Genomic DNA, 16,006 nt, shown 5'->3' on the forward strand with positions numbered 1-16,006 from the left:
GCCGCAGCAGGTCGAGCATCGCGTCGACGTCGCCGTCGCCGTAGGCGTCGCCGAGGCCGACGTCGACGGCCCAGCCCAGGCTCAGCACGGCGCCGCGGATGGACGAGCAATTCCGGCAGAACGCGTCCGCGTCGAAGTCGCAGCGCGACCGCCCGGGCCCCGGCAGCACGTCCGCGTTCAGCCAGAGGGCCATCTTCTTCTCGAGAAACGCGTCGGCGTAATACTTGTCGATCGACGCGACGCAGGGCGCGACGATGTTCGGCATCTTGAAGTCGAGCTTGACGTGCGCGGGCCGCGCGGCGTCGCCGCAGACCGCGTCGAGGAACGCGTCGAAGGGCAGGTCGGACGCCGTCGCCGGCGGATGCGCGTGGACGACGGCGCTCTGCGACTCGCTCCAGACGAGGTCCGTCTCGATGGCCGAGATGGAGGCGTCGCCGAGGGCCGCCGCGAGGGCGGCCCGGGAGCAGCAGCTGTGGGCCCAGGTCTGGTCCCTCGAGGGCGCGTAGCGGAGCGCCGGGCGCCGGTCGGGCCTTTTGAGGCTCATCAGCTTATTGATGACGTTCGGGCTGGCCATCGACATCGACGATGGCGCTCAAACGCTACAAAACCGCTCACACTGAGAGGTGCGAAAGTCCGCACTGGGAGGTGCGAAAGTAGATGGCAGCAAGACGCTACAAAATCGCGCACCGTGAGGTGCGAAAGGCGGCTCCCATGCTCAAAGTCCTCGGCTGCGGCAAGCCTGCTCGCTGTCTGGTTGAAGAGAGAGCATGGCGACCTCTACACGGCGAGTGCTCGCGCTCGCGTGCCTCGGCGTTTTCGCGGCCTCGGGCGCGGTCCGCCCGGCGCCGCTCCGCCTGGCCGTGCGCGGCGGCGCGGAGGAGGCCGACCCCACGTTCGCCGTCGGCAAGGCCTTCTCCGCCGGGCTCAAGGCCTGCGAGTCCGCCGTCGGCGGCCTCGAGGCGGAGCTCGGCGCGGGCAAGGCCGTCGAGGACCTCGGCGCGAAGCTCGGCGCGGCCTACGACAAGGCTTTAGCCGCGGCGGGCCCCATCGACGACGCGGCCGCGGCCGCGTCGCTCGAAAGCGCGATCGACGCGGCGCTCGAGAGCCTCTTCGTCAAGCAGCTCGCCGTCGTCCGGTCCGCCCTGATCGCCGGCGGCGGGAGCCCCGCCGAGGCCGACGCGGCCTTCGAGGCCGCGGCCGCCGCCGCCGCGCGGCCCGGGAGCTCCTGGGACGCGTCGTCGGATCGCGCGTCGCTCGCCGCCGTCCTCGGCGAGATCGCGTCCCGCCAAGCCAAGGTCGGCTCCGTGGGCGCCAAGGCCGCGAGCCAGCAGCAGGCCTACGTCCAGCTCTTCCAGCTCTACCAGGCCCAGATCGCGCAGCTCAAGCAGGCGCTCGGCACGCAGCCCGCGCAGCTCGTCGCCGCGTACCGAGTGCCGGACACGGACCTCGCGCTCTCCGCGAGCCGCCAGAACGACCGCACGACGCTGACCCTCGGCTGCGTGCCCGACGACAGCGCGCCCCTCCTCGGGCCCCAGGGCTTCGTCCGCGGCGTCACGCCCCTCAACGTCGGCCTCACGGTCAACGTCCACGTCTAGGACCGCGGCGTAAGGACACACTCACTGGCCCCGCGGCCCCGCGCGGACCTGGAGGACGTACTTGATCTTGTGGCGCGCCTCCTCGTAGACGATGAGCTCGTTGTGGCCCATGAACCGCTGCTGCGGGGGCGCGTCGGCCGGCGGCGCGAAGGCCACGGGCGCGCCGAGCGGGATCTTGGCGCCGCCGTGGTCGAGGTCGCCGGCCGCCGGGTCCGGCACGAGCCTGCCCTGGGCGAAGACGGAGTCCTTGGAGTTGAGGCGCCGCGTGTTGTTCGCGTTGACGTCCGGCGCCGTGACGCGGTGCTGGCGGCCGACGGCGACCTCCGCGAGGCAGAGCACGGCCGGCGCGCCGTCGTCCGCGCGGCAGTACTGGGCGCTCTTGGACGCGTAGTCGGCGAAATAGAGGCCCTTGTCGAAGTTGTAGCCGTTCGCCGGCGCCTCGGGCGGCGCGATGCGCAGGCCGCCGTTCAGGATGCCGCACCAGTTCGCCAGCGACGACCCGTGCCAGAGGAGCCGGCAGTCGTCGGTCCGGTGCGGCGCGAAGGCCGCCTCCTGCTTCGGGATGCGCGCCTCGAACAGCGCGTCGAGCCGCGCGCGCGGCCAGCCCCGCGCGAGGTAGGCGGCGATCTCCGCGTAGGCCCGCGTGCCCCGGTCGACGGGCGTCAGCTCGCAGCCGAGGGCGTCGTACTGGCGGCGCGCTTCGTCGCGGGGGTCCGCCGCGGGCGCCGCGGGCGCCGCGCCGGAGCGGTCGAGGCGGAGGCGCACGAGGACCTGCTCGAGCGCCGCGACGAGGTCGAGCTTCTCCCGGATGACCGCGCGGGAGTCGAGGCGGAGCGCGGCCATGGCGCCGCGGCCGACCTTGTGCGGGATCGCGCGGAGGAAGTCGTTCGTCGCGGACGTCACCGCGGCGGCGTCGCGCGCGCGGTCGACGTCGGACTGCCGGGCCGCGTCCGTGGCCTCGGCGCGCTCGACGGCGGCGGACGCGGCCGACAGCGCCGCGTAGGCGCGCTTGACGCACGCGAGCGAGATCTCGCCCAACGGGAACTTTTTCACGTCGACGTCGCGCTTCGAGAGGTCGTCCTCGAGGTTCTTCTTGTCCATGATGCAGCGCACGAAGGCCTCGACGGACGTTTCGAGGGGCGCGAGCGACGCCGGCGGCGGCGCCGCGGCCGGCGCGGCCGGGAGCGCCGCCGCGACGGCGGCGACGAGGTCGCGCTTCTCGAAGCACGTCGACACGTCGACGCCGCGCTCCGCCGCGAGGCGCTTCAGCTCCTTGATGCCCAGGCCGCCGAGGTCCGCCGCCGGCCGCGAAACGGCCGGCGCCGCCGGCCCGTCGTCGTCGCCCGCGAGCTCCGCGTCCGCGTGGCGCACGACGTCGTAGCAACCGGGCTTCTGCTCGAAGGCGCGCGTCGCCGCGAAGACGGGCCAGTCGTTGAGCGTGTGGCGATTGAAGTAGTGCGAAAACTCTTGCTGCGCGTCGGCGAGCGTGGGATGGAAGTGGAGCATGCACTTGTTCGCCCGCGAGCCGCCGTAGGCGCTGTAGACGCCGCGGCCGTCGTCCTGGCCCACGCGGCCCCAGCGCGAGAAGACCGCGTAGCGCTCGCCGAAGTTGAGGCACTGGAGCCGGTAGAACTTGTTCGCCTCGTGCGCGCTGTCCACCTGTGTGCAAATCAAATCTTCAAACCGACTTCAATGTGCGTGTATTCGAATGTTTCGACACAAGCTCTTCGGCTGTGCTTCGAGAACTCGATGAGAGAAATCGATCCATCCAAAAATCAGCCGAATCGACTTTGAATTGGCTGAGATAGAGAATTTCAAAGTTTGGTCGGGACGTCCCAAAGCAGTGGTTGATTTGCACACAGCTGTCCACGAGCACGAGCTGCACGTTCATCGCCGTGCGCCCGCCGTGCGTGACGACGACGGAGACGCGGCCGCCCGCCGCGCCCGCCGCGCCCGCCTCCTGCAACGCGAGCGAGTCGACGACGAGGAGCCGCGAGTCCGGCGGCACGGCCTTGAGCTTGGGCGACGGCGGCGGCGGCGGCGCCGCCGCGGCGGACGTCCGCGCCTTCTTCTTCGGCGGCGGCGACGCGGCGGACGGATCCGGCGCGCCGCGGCCCGCGCGGCCGTCGGCGTCCTCGAGCAGCGCCGCGAGCGCCGCGCGCGCCTTGCCCTTGCGGAGCGCCGCCGAGCCCTCCCAGGCCTTGGACTCGCGCGGCGGCGGGTCGCGCGAGACGAAGGCGCAGGCCGTCGACGCCGACGCCCAGCCCGTGCACCACGTCAGCGCGTGGCCGCCCTGGCCCGCGCCCGCGTGGCGGAGCGCGCGCGACCCGCACGCGCCGCACGCGGCGAGTTTCCCGAAGCAGAGGCCGTCGGCGGCGACGTCGAGGAGCGTGTCGAGCGGGATGGGCTTGGGCCCGCTGACGAGCGCGTAGCCGTTCTCCTCGCAGAGCTGCTTCACGTCCTTGGGCTTGACGTCGTTCGCGAGCGCCTTCCGCGTCTCGCTCAGGAGCTCGCTCGCGCGCTGCGCGTCGGGATTCCCGCGGAGCGCGTCCTTCTGCGCGTCGTCGCCGGAGAAGTTCAGCTGGTCGCGCCAGGGCAGCGCGAGCACGCACCGCGGGTCGAAGCCGCGCGGCGGGCTCTTGAGGCACTCCGCGTGGTAGTGCGCGGCGTCGTAGCCGTCGTGGTGCGCGGAGCGCACGAACTTGGTCGCGCGGAGGCCGCCCTTGGGGATGGCGCCGCCGCAGCCCTTGCAGGACGCGCGGCCCGTCGGCGCGAAGCCGAGCGTCGACAGCGGCGGGCCGCCGTCGCCCTGGCCGCCGGCGCGCGCGATCTGGTCGAGGTAGGACATGGGTCGGCGTCAAGGGGAGCCGGTGTGTTCGCGATGCGCGTCCGGGGTTTGGGGATTTTGCGCGGGATGCGCCGCCGGAACGCTGCGATGCGCGGAACCCGATGCCCGCACGCGATGCGCGTTGCCAGCCGACGGCGTCTGAGTGTTCGAGCACAGAGATCGATTCGCCTCTGGAGGCGGAGCCGGCCGTGCCTGCTCCTCGGCGGCATCCAGCTCCTCAACGTCTCGATCAACCTGCTTGCCGTTTCAGTAGCCTAAAAGGCAGCCCGCCATGGGCGCCGCCGTGAGCACGGCGCAGCAGCCCCTGGCGGAGGTCGACATCAAGAACGAGATCGGCGTGCTCTACGGCGAAGAGGCGCAGCAGGCCTTCGCTGCGGCCAAGGAGGACGACGTCGTCGCGTGGCCAAAGGTCCAGGCCTACGCCGAGGCGCACGGCCTCCTCAACCGAAAGAAGGCTATATTATTTACGAACCTGAAGCAGTTCAAGATCGCCCGCGACCAGATCGAGGCCGTCTACGACGAGCACTTCACGGGCACGGTCTGCGAAATCGCGTGGCGCGGCAAAGGCCTCGGCGACGACCGGCGCCAGTGCGGGCTGCACGGCGCGCCGGCGACGACGCTCGATGAGCTGTACGCGGTCGCGGAGAAGGCGTTGCTCAAGTACGGCGAGGTCATGACCGCCGCGTGCCCGGACGGCGCGGTCCTGAAGCTTGCGCCGCTCAAGGGGCGCGCGCGCGCCGAGGCCAAGGCGCGGAACGAGTACGCGAAGAATACGGCGCCGGCCACGTCCTGGCTCTTCGACGTCGTGCGCGGCTCCGTCATGTGCGCGACCGAGGACGAGATCGTGCGGCTCTACGAAGCGCTCGACGAAGACCCGCGCGTCGACATCGTGCGGACGAAGAACCGGTTCAACCCGCCGTGCTTTAACGGCTATCGCGACATTCTCATGAACGTGGCGGTGCGCGTCGAAGGCGCCGCGGGCGAGGAGGTGTTGCATCTCTGCGAGCTCCAGATCCACCACGCCGCGATCAAGCAGTCGGAGCCCATGCACAAGAGCCACGTGACCTACGAGTTCTTCCGCGAGTACTTCCTCGGCAACGCGGACGCCGTCGAGCAGCGCCTCAACATGCTCTGCGCGTTGCCCGTCGCCGATGCGGAGAACGTCGACGACCTCGTGGATCGCGTGCTCGGCTCCGACCGCGCGACGGACGAGAGGCTGCTCGGCGAGCTAGAGGTGCTTCTCTATTCGATCGCGGAGCACGCGAGCGCGGTGCGCGTCTTGGAGAAGATTCTGGAGATCAAGGAGCGCGAGTTTGGGCCCGATCACCGCGAGGTGGTCTTCGCGCTGAAGCATCTCGGTGGCACGTACGGCTCCCTCGGCGACTACGCCAAGTGGCGCGACCTCCTCGAGCGCGCGCTCGCGATCCAGGAGCGCGAGTACGGCCGCGACCACAAGGAGGTTGCTGGGACGCTGATGGGCCTCGGGAATGCGTACGGCTCCCTCGGCGACTACGCGAAGAAGCGCGACCTCCTCGAGCGCGCGCTCGCGATCTTGGAGCGCGAGTACGGCAGCGAAAACGTGGTGGTGGCCTTGGCGCTGGGGAACCTCGCGAACGCGCACGGCTCCCTCGGCGACTACGTCAAGCAGCGCGACGTCCTCGAGCACGCGCTCGCGATCTTGGAGCGCAAGTTCGGCCGCGACCACACGACCGTGGCCAGCACGCTGTCGGACCTCGGGGACGCGCACGGCTCCCTCGGCGACAACGCCAAGGCGCGCGAGCTCCTCGAGCGCGCGCTCGCGATCCAGGAGCGCGAGTACGGCGGCGACCACGTCTATGTGGCCAGGACGCTGAGGAACCTCGGGAACGCGCACTACAAACTCGGCGATAACGCCAAGGCGCGCGGTCTCTCTCGAGCGCGCGCTCGCGATCTTCGAGCTCGAGCACGGCAGCGAACACAGCGAAGTAGCCATCACGCTGACGAATCTCGGGAGCGCGCACATCGCCCTCGGTGACGCGGCTAAGGCGCGCGACGTCCTCGAGCGCGCGCTCGCGATCCACGAGCGCGAGTTTGGCCGAGGCCACGTGAAATCGGCCGAAACGCTGATGAATCTCGGTGTCGCGCACGGCGAGCTCGGCGATGCGACGAAGAAGCGTGGCCTCCTCGAGCGCGCGCTCGCGATCTTCGAGCGCGAGTACGGCCGCGACCACCCGCAGGCCGCGCTCTGTCGAAGGAGGCTCGAGCGCCGAGAAGCGCACGACATATCCCGCCGTCTTCGTCTTCTTCTTCTTCTTCGCCTTCTTCGTCTGCATCGTCATCATCTTCTTCGTCTTCAGCGGGCTGCAGCTTCGACGCGCGCAGGCCCACCATCCGCCCCCACGGCGTGCTCATCGACGCGCGCGCGGACTGCCTCCTCGCCTCCTCGGGTCCGGTCCCCGCCTTAACCCCCCGTTACGCCCCCGCTCGTCGCCGCGAGGTCCAGGGCACGCGCGGCGGCCCCGGCGTCGCCGTCTCCGCGGCGATGGCCGCGTTGAGCGCGTCGTTGAGCCGCAGGAGCAGCGCGCGGTTGCGGTCGCGGTAGCGCGGGTGCGCGAGGTTGACGAGCTCGTAGGGGTCGTCGAGCGTGTCGTAGGCGACGACGTCGTTGGCCTCGAAGAGCGCGTCCCACGTCTCCGGGAGCTGGTGGTCGCGGGGCGAGAAGAAGCGCCCGAACTTGTGGCGGCCCGTGACGACGCACTGGCCGAGGGCGCGCAGCTCGAGCGTCCGCGCCATGACGGTCACGGAGCGGCGCACGCAGCGCTGGGGCACCATGTTCGCGCGCCGCGCGTCCGAGATGACCTCCATGCCCGCGCGCATGCGAATCTCGCCGTCGAGCAGCGACCCGCCCGGCGTCGACCCCTCGCCGTCGGACCCGCCCAAGCTCTCGCCCGACGACGACCGCCGCGTGTCCACGAGCATGGGCTGGGCCAGGGCCTCGGACGCGAGCGCGGCCGTGTCGACGACCCAGCCGCCGAGGTGGGGCTGCGGCGCGCCGGCCTGGGGCGACGACGCGTGGCGGCTCGCCGCGACGCGCCGGAAGAACTTGCCGTAGTCCAAACCGAACTGCACGAGCGCCGCGGACCGCCCGTGGCGCGGCGCGGCGCCGTCCAGAAACGGTTTCAGCGACGCGCCCGGGAGGTCCGCGGGGATTCGGACGCCCGCGTAGTCCAAGATCGTCGGCAGCACGTCGACGGCCGAGACGACGTCGCCGACGGCCGCGCCCGGGGCGAGCGCCATGCCCGGCGCCCGAACCAAAAAGGGCGTCGACACGTTCTCGCGGTAGAGCACGTTGCCCTTCTGGCGGCACTGGTGCGCGCCGAGCATCTCGCCGTGGTCCGACCTGGGCAGGAAAAGGGTGATTCAAGTTCTCTTCAACATGAGTGTTCCGCGCGCGCGCGTTCCGGAAAAAGCATCCATGCTTCGAGACCGTTCCGAGAGATGATCGCTCGTCCAAAAATCAGCCGAAACGAGTGGAAAACGGCCGAGATCGGAGCCTTTGAAGTTGGGAATTTCGCTCTCTTTTCCTGCCCTGGGTCCGACGCGAAGACGACCACGACGCCGCGGCCGTCGCGGCGCTCGAGGTCGTCGACGGCGTCGAGCACGGCCCCGAGCTGCGCGTCGCTGTCCCGCAGCGCGTTGAGGTAGTAGTCCAGGAAGCGCTCGTACTCCGCGTTCGACGCGAGGTGGCCGAAGCGCGCGTCGACGACCGCCTGGTGCCTGCGTGGAACTCAAATCTTCGACCCGACTTCAATGTGCGCGTGTGCGAAGGTTTCGACGCGAGCGCTTCCGCTGTGCTTCGAGAAGTCGACGAGAGCGATCGATCGGTCCAAAAATCAGCCGAATCGACTTCGATGTGACCGAGAGAGAGAGGTTTGAAGTTTGGTGGGGATCCCACAGACCAGTGGTTGATTTCCACACGGCCTGGTGCATGAGCACGGAGTTGGGCAACAACTCCTCGTGGTCCGCGTGGAGGCTCAGCGGCAGCGCGCGCCAGCGGCTGCCGTAGGGCTCCGGCAGGCCGTCGTCGTACTCGTCGGCCGCCGCCGGCTTGTCTTCGTCTCCGAAGTCGTCGCGTTCGCCGCCCGCCGCGAAGCCCTTGAGGTCGCGCGCGCGCGCGAAGGGCATCGTCTCCAGGAACAGGGGCCGGCGCCGCGTGCGCTCCTGGCCGTCGCCGGCCTCGTAGAACATGATGTCGTGCGGGTTGACGAAGTTGCAGGCGAGGAAGAGGGGCTCGGACGCCGGGCCCGCGCGGCCGAGCGCGGCCGCGGCCTCCTCCGCGGTGAGCGGGTCCTCCGCGTGGCCCTCGAGCGCCCAGCCGGGCAGGTCGCCGACGGACGCCCACGGCTCCGAGAACCCGTAGCGCTCCAGCGCTCCGGAAAAGTCGACGCCGAGCCAGGGGTGGGGCTTCTTCGCTTTCCGCGCCGCCGCCTCGTCGAGGAGCGCGCGGACCAAGCCCCGGCTCCGGTCGCCGTCCAAGAGCCGCGGGTCGTTGCGCGTCGCGTCGCGCTCGAACTTGGAAAACAACGTCTCGTCGAGGTGGAACTTGCCCGCGTAGCACGTCGCGTAGCCCGCGCGGCGCAGGTGGTGGCCCACCGTCTCGGCCTTGTCGCCGAGCGACGCGCAATTGTCGAAGACGCCCGTGTGCTGGAAGTGGCGCCCCGTGTAGAGCGTCGCGCGGCTCGGCGTGCAGGGGCTCGCCGCCGTGACGAAGTTGGCGAAGGACGCGCAGGCTTTCTTGAGGCGGCAGCGGTTCGGGAGCTCGGCGAGGGGGAAGGTCACGGGCAGCCGGTCCCAGGGCAGCTCCTGGTCCGTGACGATCAGGACGACGTGCGGCGGCCGCCGCCGGCGCCGCCGCCGGGCCCAGAGCCGGTACGCAACGTAGGCCGCGGCGGCCGCGGCGCCCGCGGCGACGAGGCCGCGGCGGCCCATATGCATCGTATGCGCCGGAACCGTTGTTGAGGACAATGTTGACATGAGCTCTGTGTCGTGGCGCGCTCTCTGGACAGGGCTGCCCCGGCTCGAGGCGCGGATCCGGCCCGGCATCATGGCTCACGCGAGCTCGTCGTCCTTCATCACCATCGACACGTCCGAGGCCGCGGAGGCCGCGGAGGCCGCGGCGGAGCTGCCCGAGCCGCTGACGCCGCCGGCGCGAGCCTGGGACGCGTCCTGGATCGCCCAAGTCTTCCGCGGGGACATCGTCGACGGCATGTCCGAGTCGCGCCGCCGGGGCTCCTGGCTCTGGAAGGAGGCGCCGGACGGGACCTTCCGCGTCGACGACCCGGACGACGCGGCGCCCGCGCCGCCCGCAGAGCCGACGCCCGCGGAGCTCTCGCGCGAGGGCCTCGCGTCGCGGCTCCTCCGCTGCGGCTGCGTGCCCATCTGCGACCCCCGCGCCAAGGGGACGTTCAGCGTCTAACGTCTCACGTCGCGGGGCGGGGGGCGCGGCGGCGGCTCAGTGGGAGTAGAGGTCGGACACGTCCGTCGTGAGGCTGGGCTTGCCGTCCTTGAGGCAGGCCTTGTGCTGGAACTGCTCGGGGATGGGCGCCTCGACCATGTCGTCGTTGTCGTCGGGGAAGGAGACCTGCATGTCGCTGGACTTGGACGTGAGGAAGGACGTGATCGGGAGCGTGTCCTTGCTCAGGTACGTGAGGATGCCGTCGGTCTTGTCGATGGCGACGGAGGGGCAGGTGCCGCGGACCTGGACCTTCATGGACTTGGAGTTGACGACCTCGAAGGACGAGATGCACGAGTCGAAGACGACCTGGCACTTCGCGCACGCGTCCACCGTGACGGAGTTGCACTTGCCGTTGACGACGATCGTCGCCTCGTAGCACGCCACGACGTAGATCGTGAACTTGTGGCCCTCGGCGGCGTCGAGGTCTACCGTGACGACGCCGCAGTCCTTGGTCTGGTTCTCGACGAGCCACTTCTTGCCCACGAGCGTCTTCTTCGGCTCGCCCTTGGTCACCGTCTGCTTCCGGGCCACGACCTTGGGCTTGGCCTTGGGCGCCGGCGCCGCGCCGCCGGCGTACTCCTTCTTGTAGGTCTTCTGGTCGTCCGTGACCTTGCGCAGGCCCTTGGACTGGAGGTCGTTCGCGCCCTGGAGCCCCGCGAGCGCCGCGCCCAAACCCGCCTTCGCGCCGCCGCCGGCCGCCGCCGGCGCCGCCGCGGGCGCGGCGGCCGTCTTCGGCGCCGGCGCGGGCGCGCCCGCGAAGGCCGCGAGGTCGCCGCCCTTGGGGTTGAACGTCACGCCGGCCATGTGGTGCTCCTTTACGTAGGGCATGAGCTCCTGGATGAGCTTCTTGAAGGTGTCGCAGAAAGCCGTCTGCGCCGGCGCCGTCTTCTTGTACTTGACGCGGATCTTGTTCGCCCAGAAGTCCTGGCCGCCGATGTAGCTCTCGATGACGTCGCGCGGCGCCGGGACGACGACGAGCCAGCTCAGGCACTGGAGGCCCTCGGAGACGGTCTTCTGGTGGCACTCCCAGTCGCCGCGGCCCACGGCCTTGGACGCCTTGGCCATGGCCTCCTGCGCCGGCTTGAGCAGGGGCATGCAGTCCGCGGGGAAGTTCGCCGGTTTTTTCGACTGGGACGCGGCGACGAGGAACGCGCGCATCGCGGCCCAGCCCTCGGCGACGACGTCGCCGCAGGCCGCCGCCTCGGGCGACCCGAGGGCGCCGCAGGCCGCGACGAAGGGGTCGAGGTAGGCCGCGCAGTAGGCGTCGAAGGCCGCGATGGACGGCGCCTCGCCGCCGCCGCCGCCGCCGGCCGCCGGCGGCGCACCCGCCGCCGCGGCGACGCCGAGCTTCCCCTCGACGACGGCGAGGCGGCTCGCGAACGTGTCGAGGAGGCTCTGGAGCTCCGTGGTCATGGTCGAGAACGCGCGGCCAAAGCCGATGGTTGGGAGAAAGGCGCGCGGCTTGGAGGCGCGCTGCTTTGTGCCGGCAAAGTGCCACAGCTTCGGCGATCGCTCTCCGGGCCATCCGTATGGCGGCCGTCGCCGACCTCGCCCAGGCGCGGTCGTCGGCCCATCGCGCCCTCCCGCCCGCGGAGGACCCCGGCGCGGTCAGCCTCCTCCTCTTCTACGCCTACCGGGAGCCCGCCTGGACCGACGCGGAGCACAAGAAGGCGCTGGCGGAGGTGCTGGCCATCGGGGCGCGCCACAAGATCACGGGCCGGGGCCGCTGCGCCCCCGAGGGCCTCAACTGCACGCTCACGGGCCGGGGCGGCGACGTGCGCAAATTCTGCGCGTCGCTAAGGGCCTGGGACGGCGCGCTCTTCGGCCCCGCGGACTTCAAGGTCACCGACGGCCTCGAGGAGAACCAGCGCTTCAAGGCGCTGACGATCCGGAAGACGGAGGAGCTCGTGGGCTACGGCCTCGCCAACGACCGCGCGCCGAAGCTGGCGACGAACTCCGCCAGGCACCTCGAGGCCGACGCGTACCACAAGGCCTTGGAGACGCCGGGCGCCGTCGTCATCGACGTGCGGAACCAGTACGAGACGGAGATCGGCCGCATCGTGCCGCCGCCGGGCGGCGCGGAGCTCCTGGACCCCAAGATCCGCAACTCGCACGAGTTCCCCCGGTGGCTGAACCTGCCGGAGACGAAGAAGAAACTCGCGGGCCGGTCCGTCCTCATGTACTGCACGGGGGGCATCCGCTGCGAGCGCGCGTCGGCCCTGCTCCACGACATGAACGCCGCGCCGACCTGCGAGAGCCAGGAGGACTGCGCGAACAAGGCCGCGGCCGCGGCGCTCCTCGAGGGCGCGGACCCGCCGAAGGAGATCTTGATGGTCCGCGGCGGCATCGAGCGCTACCTCCGCACGTTCCCGGAGGGCGGCTACTGGCGCGGCGCCAACTACCTCTTCGACAAGCGCTTCGAGCAGCGGCCCGAGAAACAGGCCGACCGGCGGCCGCTCGGGAGCTGCGCCGCGTGCCTCGCGCCGTGCGACGAGTACCGCGGCAAGTTCGCGTGTGGAAAACAAATATTCAACCCGACTTCAATGTTCGTGTATTCGACGGTTTCGACGCGAGGCTTTCTGCCGTGCTTCGAGAACTCGACGAAAGCAATCGATGCGTCCAAAAATCAGGCGAATCGACGTCGATTTGACCGAGATAGAGAGTTCTGAAGTTTGGTGGGGACCCCCCAAACCAGTGGTTGATTTCCACACAGGCAAGTTCGCGTGCGCGGCCAAGGACTGCCGCGTGCCCGTCGTCGTCTGCGCGGCCTGCCGCGACCCCGTCTTCGCCGACGCGGCCAAGCGGCCCGCGCTCGCGGCGAAGCTCCGGTGCCGCCTCTGCCGGGAGAACCACGCGGGCGCGCGCGCGACGCCTCTACCGGACTGCGTGTTGAAGGGCGGCGCCGACGACGTCGCCCGCAAGGCCGCGGCGAAGCGGCAGCGCGACGACCGGGCGACGGCCAAGGCCGCGCGGCCACCCGCGCGCTTCGTCTTCGTCGGGAATTTGCCCTTCACGGCGGAGCGGTCCGAGGTGCTCGACGCGCTGAGCCTCGACCGCGCGACGCCCCTGACCTGGCTCCTGGACCGGACGACCCGGCTGTTCTACGGCTCCGCGGTGATTACCTGCGCGGACGTCGCGGCGGCGTCCAAGGTCGTCGACGCCGCGGGCCGCCGGCCGCGGCGCGTCCGCGGCCGCAAGCTCCGCGTCAACTTCGGCGCCGGCGGCGGCGACGGCTGCGACGGCCCGCGGCCGCCCTGCGCGCGGCCGCGTCCGTTGTTTTTTTCCACGCATCGCCGTCCGAGAGGAAGAAGCTTTGGGCCGGGGCTTAGCCGCCCGGGGAACGATCGCGCCGCTCGGAGAGCCGGAGTCAAATACTCTCCGTCGGTCGTTTTACCGCGAATGAAGACGTCGGCCGCGCACGATCGGACACGCCCCGCGGCCCCCGCCGCCGACCGCCCGCCCCGCCGCGGCCCACGCGCGCGCGCCCCGCAGGCGTCGCCGTCCTCGAGGCGCCGGCGGCCAAGCGCGCGAAGAAGGGGAACGCCGCGTGAGGCCGCGCGCACATAATGGTGTTGTTGTTACTTTGGCCGCGCCCGGTCGCGGACGACGATGGCCGCGGCGCGCGCGGACGCGAAGGTGCCGAGGAAGGACGACGTCGTGCAGTAGTCGCCGCAGAGGACGAGGTTCGCGGTGCCGTGGGGCACGCAGGGCGACGACGCGGAGACCGGGCTCTCGGGCGCGAGGGCTTCGGCCGGTCTCGCGACCTGGGCCACGTCCCAGGGAACGGTCTTCGTGTAAACGACGCGGAGGCGCTCGTCGTCGCCGAGCGCGGCGAGCACGGCGGCGGCGTCGACGGGCGGCGCCGCGCCGCGCGCCGCGGGCCCGTGCGCGACGACGGCGGCCGCGCCGCGCGCGCGCGCGACGAGCTCGAGGCCCGGCGCGTCGAAGGCGTCGAGCTCCGCGCGGCCCCGGAAGATCGCGTCGAGCGCCGCCGTCGCCGCGCCGCCTGTGTGGAAATCAAATCTTCAACCCGACTTCAATGTGCGCGTATGCGACGGTTTCGACGCAAGCTTCTGCTGGGCTTCGAGAACTTGACGAGAGCAATCGATTCGTCCAAAAATCAGACGAATCGACGTCGATTTGACGGAGCTAGAGAGTTCTGAAGTTTGGTGGGGACCCCCCAAACCAGTGGTTGATTTGCACACAGCGCGCCGCCGGCGTCGTCGAAGAAGAAGGCCGCCGCCGTCCGCGCGTCGTAGGCGACGCCCGCGACGACGGCCCCCGCGGGCAGGCCGCCGGCCGCGCCGCCGATGGCCAGCGCGTCCGGCGCCGCGACGGCGACCACGACGGCGTCGAAGGTCTCCGCGACGCGCTCGCCCGCCGGCCGCTGCGTCGCCGAGACGACGATGCCGCGGTCCGACACCGCGACGGCGTCGACGCGGCGGCCGAAGCGCACGTCCGCGGGCCGCGCGCGCGCGAGCACGTCTTCGAGGACGTCGGAGAGCGACGTCGCGGCGCGGTAGTGGCGCCAGAGGCCCGGCCAGTTGAGCCGCTCCTCGGTCCCGGCGAGCGCGCCGTCGTCCGCGGGGACGAGGAGCCCGGCGCGCGCGAGCCGGGACGCCTCAGCGAACGCGGCGATGGAGGCCTCGGCGCTCACGCCGTGGCCCGGCGCGGCGCGCGCGTCGCTCGGGTCGACGACCGAGAGCACCTGGCTCCCGAGGTCGACGGCGCGGCCGCCGTGGACCGCGCGCGCGCCGAATCGCCCCGCGCAGTAGGTCGCGCGCTCCCAGACGCTCAGGCGCAGCGTCGGGCCGCCGTCCTCGAAGCGCTTGCGCAGCTCCGACGCGCAGACGCAGCCGCCCAGCCCGGCGCCGACGACGAGCACGCGGAACTCGTCGTCTTGGTGGCGCGGCTGCTGCTGCGACCGCGCGGCCGCGGCGGAGCCGGCGAGCGGGAGCGCTGCGACCGCGCGCCGCATTCAGCGGATGATCAGCGCTACCTCGTCATCGTCGCAGCTGAGCTCATCACACATCTCCGAGTCGGGTCACAGGCAAGTTGAACGTCAAGCAATCGACGCGGCACCAAATGGCATGTTGAACGTCAAGCAGGCTCTTAGTACATCGCCTTCTTGAGCGCGCGGTCCTTCCGGTGGTGGTTGGCGACGGCGGACTTGTTCTTGTTGTTCCGCTTGCGCTGGATGGCGACCTTCTTCGCGTCCGGCGGCGGCGCGGGCGCGGGGCCCGCGGCGGCGCCGTCCTCCGCGGCGGCGGCGGCCGCGGGCGCGAAGGCCGGCGCGGCGTGGTTGAGGTTGCGCTGCCCGGCCCAGTAGGCGTCCTCGGCCTCGTCGGCGCGCGCGACCCTGTTGGCCTTGCGGACCGCGTCCTGGTCGCCTGTGTGCAAATCAACCAGTGAGCTGGGACGTCGGGGCCAAACTTGAGAATTCTCTAGCTCGGTCAAATCGAAGTCGATTCGGCTGATTTTTGGACGAATCGATTGCTCTCGTCGAGGTCTCGAAGCACAGCCGAAGAGCTTGCATCAAAATTGTCGCATACGCGCACATTGAAGTCGGGTTGAAGATTTGATTTGCACACAGCTGGTCGCCGAGCGCGGTCGCGGCGACGATGGGGTCGTCGGGGCCGTCGTAGCGGTCGTCGTAGTCGTCGTCGTAGAGGCCGCCGGCGAGGAGGCGGAGCTCCTCGGCCTCGCGGTCGTCGCGCTCGAGGCGCCGCGCGCGGGCCTTCTGCCGCGCCGCGAAGGCCGCGTCCGGCGGCGCCGGGGCCGAGCGGAGCGTCCGGGGCTTGGCGAGCGCGACGTCCGCGAGCTGGGGCGACAGGTGCGCGACCTCGGGCGGCGGCCGGCCGTCGAGGAGGCGCGAGACGACGGCGTTTGTGTCGAAGGCGAGCGCGGCGAGGCACGCGGCGACGTAGCCCTCGCCGAAGCCGTCGCCTAAAATCGCGCGGCACTCGGCGACCTTGGCCTTGAGCGCCGCGAGGGAGTCGTCCCGCGGGGCCGCCCGCGGCGGCGCCGCCGCGGGCGCCGCCGCGGGCGGCGGCGGCGGCGGCGGGGCAG

The 16,006-nt window shown here is 71.2% G+C and overlaps 4 protein-coding genes across 4 annotated transcripts; 2 read left to right on the plus strand and 2 right to left on the minus strand.

Moving 5' to 3' along the window:
* Positions 1–5,599: 5,599 nt before the first annotated feature.
* Positions 5,600–6,352, plus strand: AURANDRAFT_11655 (hypothetical protein; the record flags this gene model as incomplete). Its single annotated transcript, XM_009038364.1, has 1 exon — positions 5,600–6,352. A coding segment is annotated over one exon (753 nt), but the record flags the coding sequence as incomplete, so codon positions are not given.
* Positions 6,353–9,881: 3,529 nt separating this feature from the next.
* On the minus strand, positions 9,882–11,407 carry AURANDRAFT_37435 (hypothetical protein; the record flags this gene model as incomplete). The annotated part of the gene is made up of 2 exons (XM_009038445.1): positions 9,882–11,224; positions 11,310–11,407. The coding sequence occupies one exon, from the start codon at positions 11,093–11,095 to the stop codon at positions 9,935–9,937; it is 1,161 nt and encodes a 386-aa protein (XP_009036693.1).
* Positions 11,408–11,466: 59 nt separating this feature from the next.
* AURANDRAFT_64000 (hypothetical protein) lies at positions 11,467–13,488 on the plus strand (the record flags this gene model as incomplete). The annotated part of the gene is made up of 3 exons (XM_009038365.1): positions 11,467–12,451; positions 12,651–13,205; positions 13,430–13,488. The coding sequence occupies 3 exons, from the start codon at positions 11,467–11,469 to the stop codon at positions 13,486–13,488; spliced, it is 1,599 nt and encodes a 532-aa protein (XP_009036613.1).
* A 569-nt stretch (positions 13,489–14,057) lies between these two features.
* AURANDRAFT_64001 (hypothetical protein) lies at positions 14,058–14,915 on the minus strand (the record flags this gene model as incomplete). Its single annotated transcript, XM_009038444.1, has 1 exon — positions 14,058–14,915. The coding sequence occupies one exon, from the start codon at positions 14,913–14,915 to the stop codon at positions 14,058–14,060; it is 858 nt and encodes a 285-aa protein (XP_009036692.1).
* Between the last annotated feature and the right edge of the window lie 1,091 nt (positions 14,916–16,006).

Source organism: Aureococcus anophagefferens, assembly GCF_000186865.1.
Source record: "Aureococcus anophagefferens unplaced genomic scaffold AURANscaffold_8, whole genome shotgun sequence".
Classification (NCBI taxonomy): Eukaryota; class Pelagophyceae; order Pelagomonadales; family Pelagomonadaceae; genus Aureococcus; species Aureococcus anophagefferens.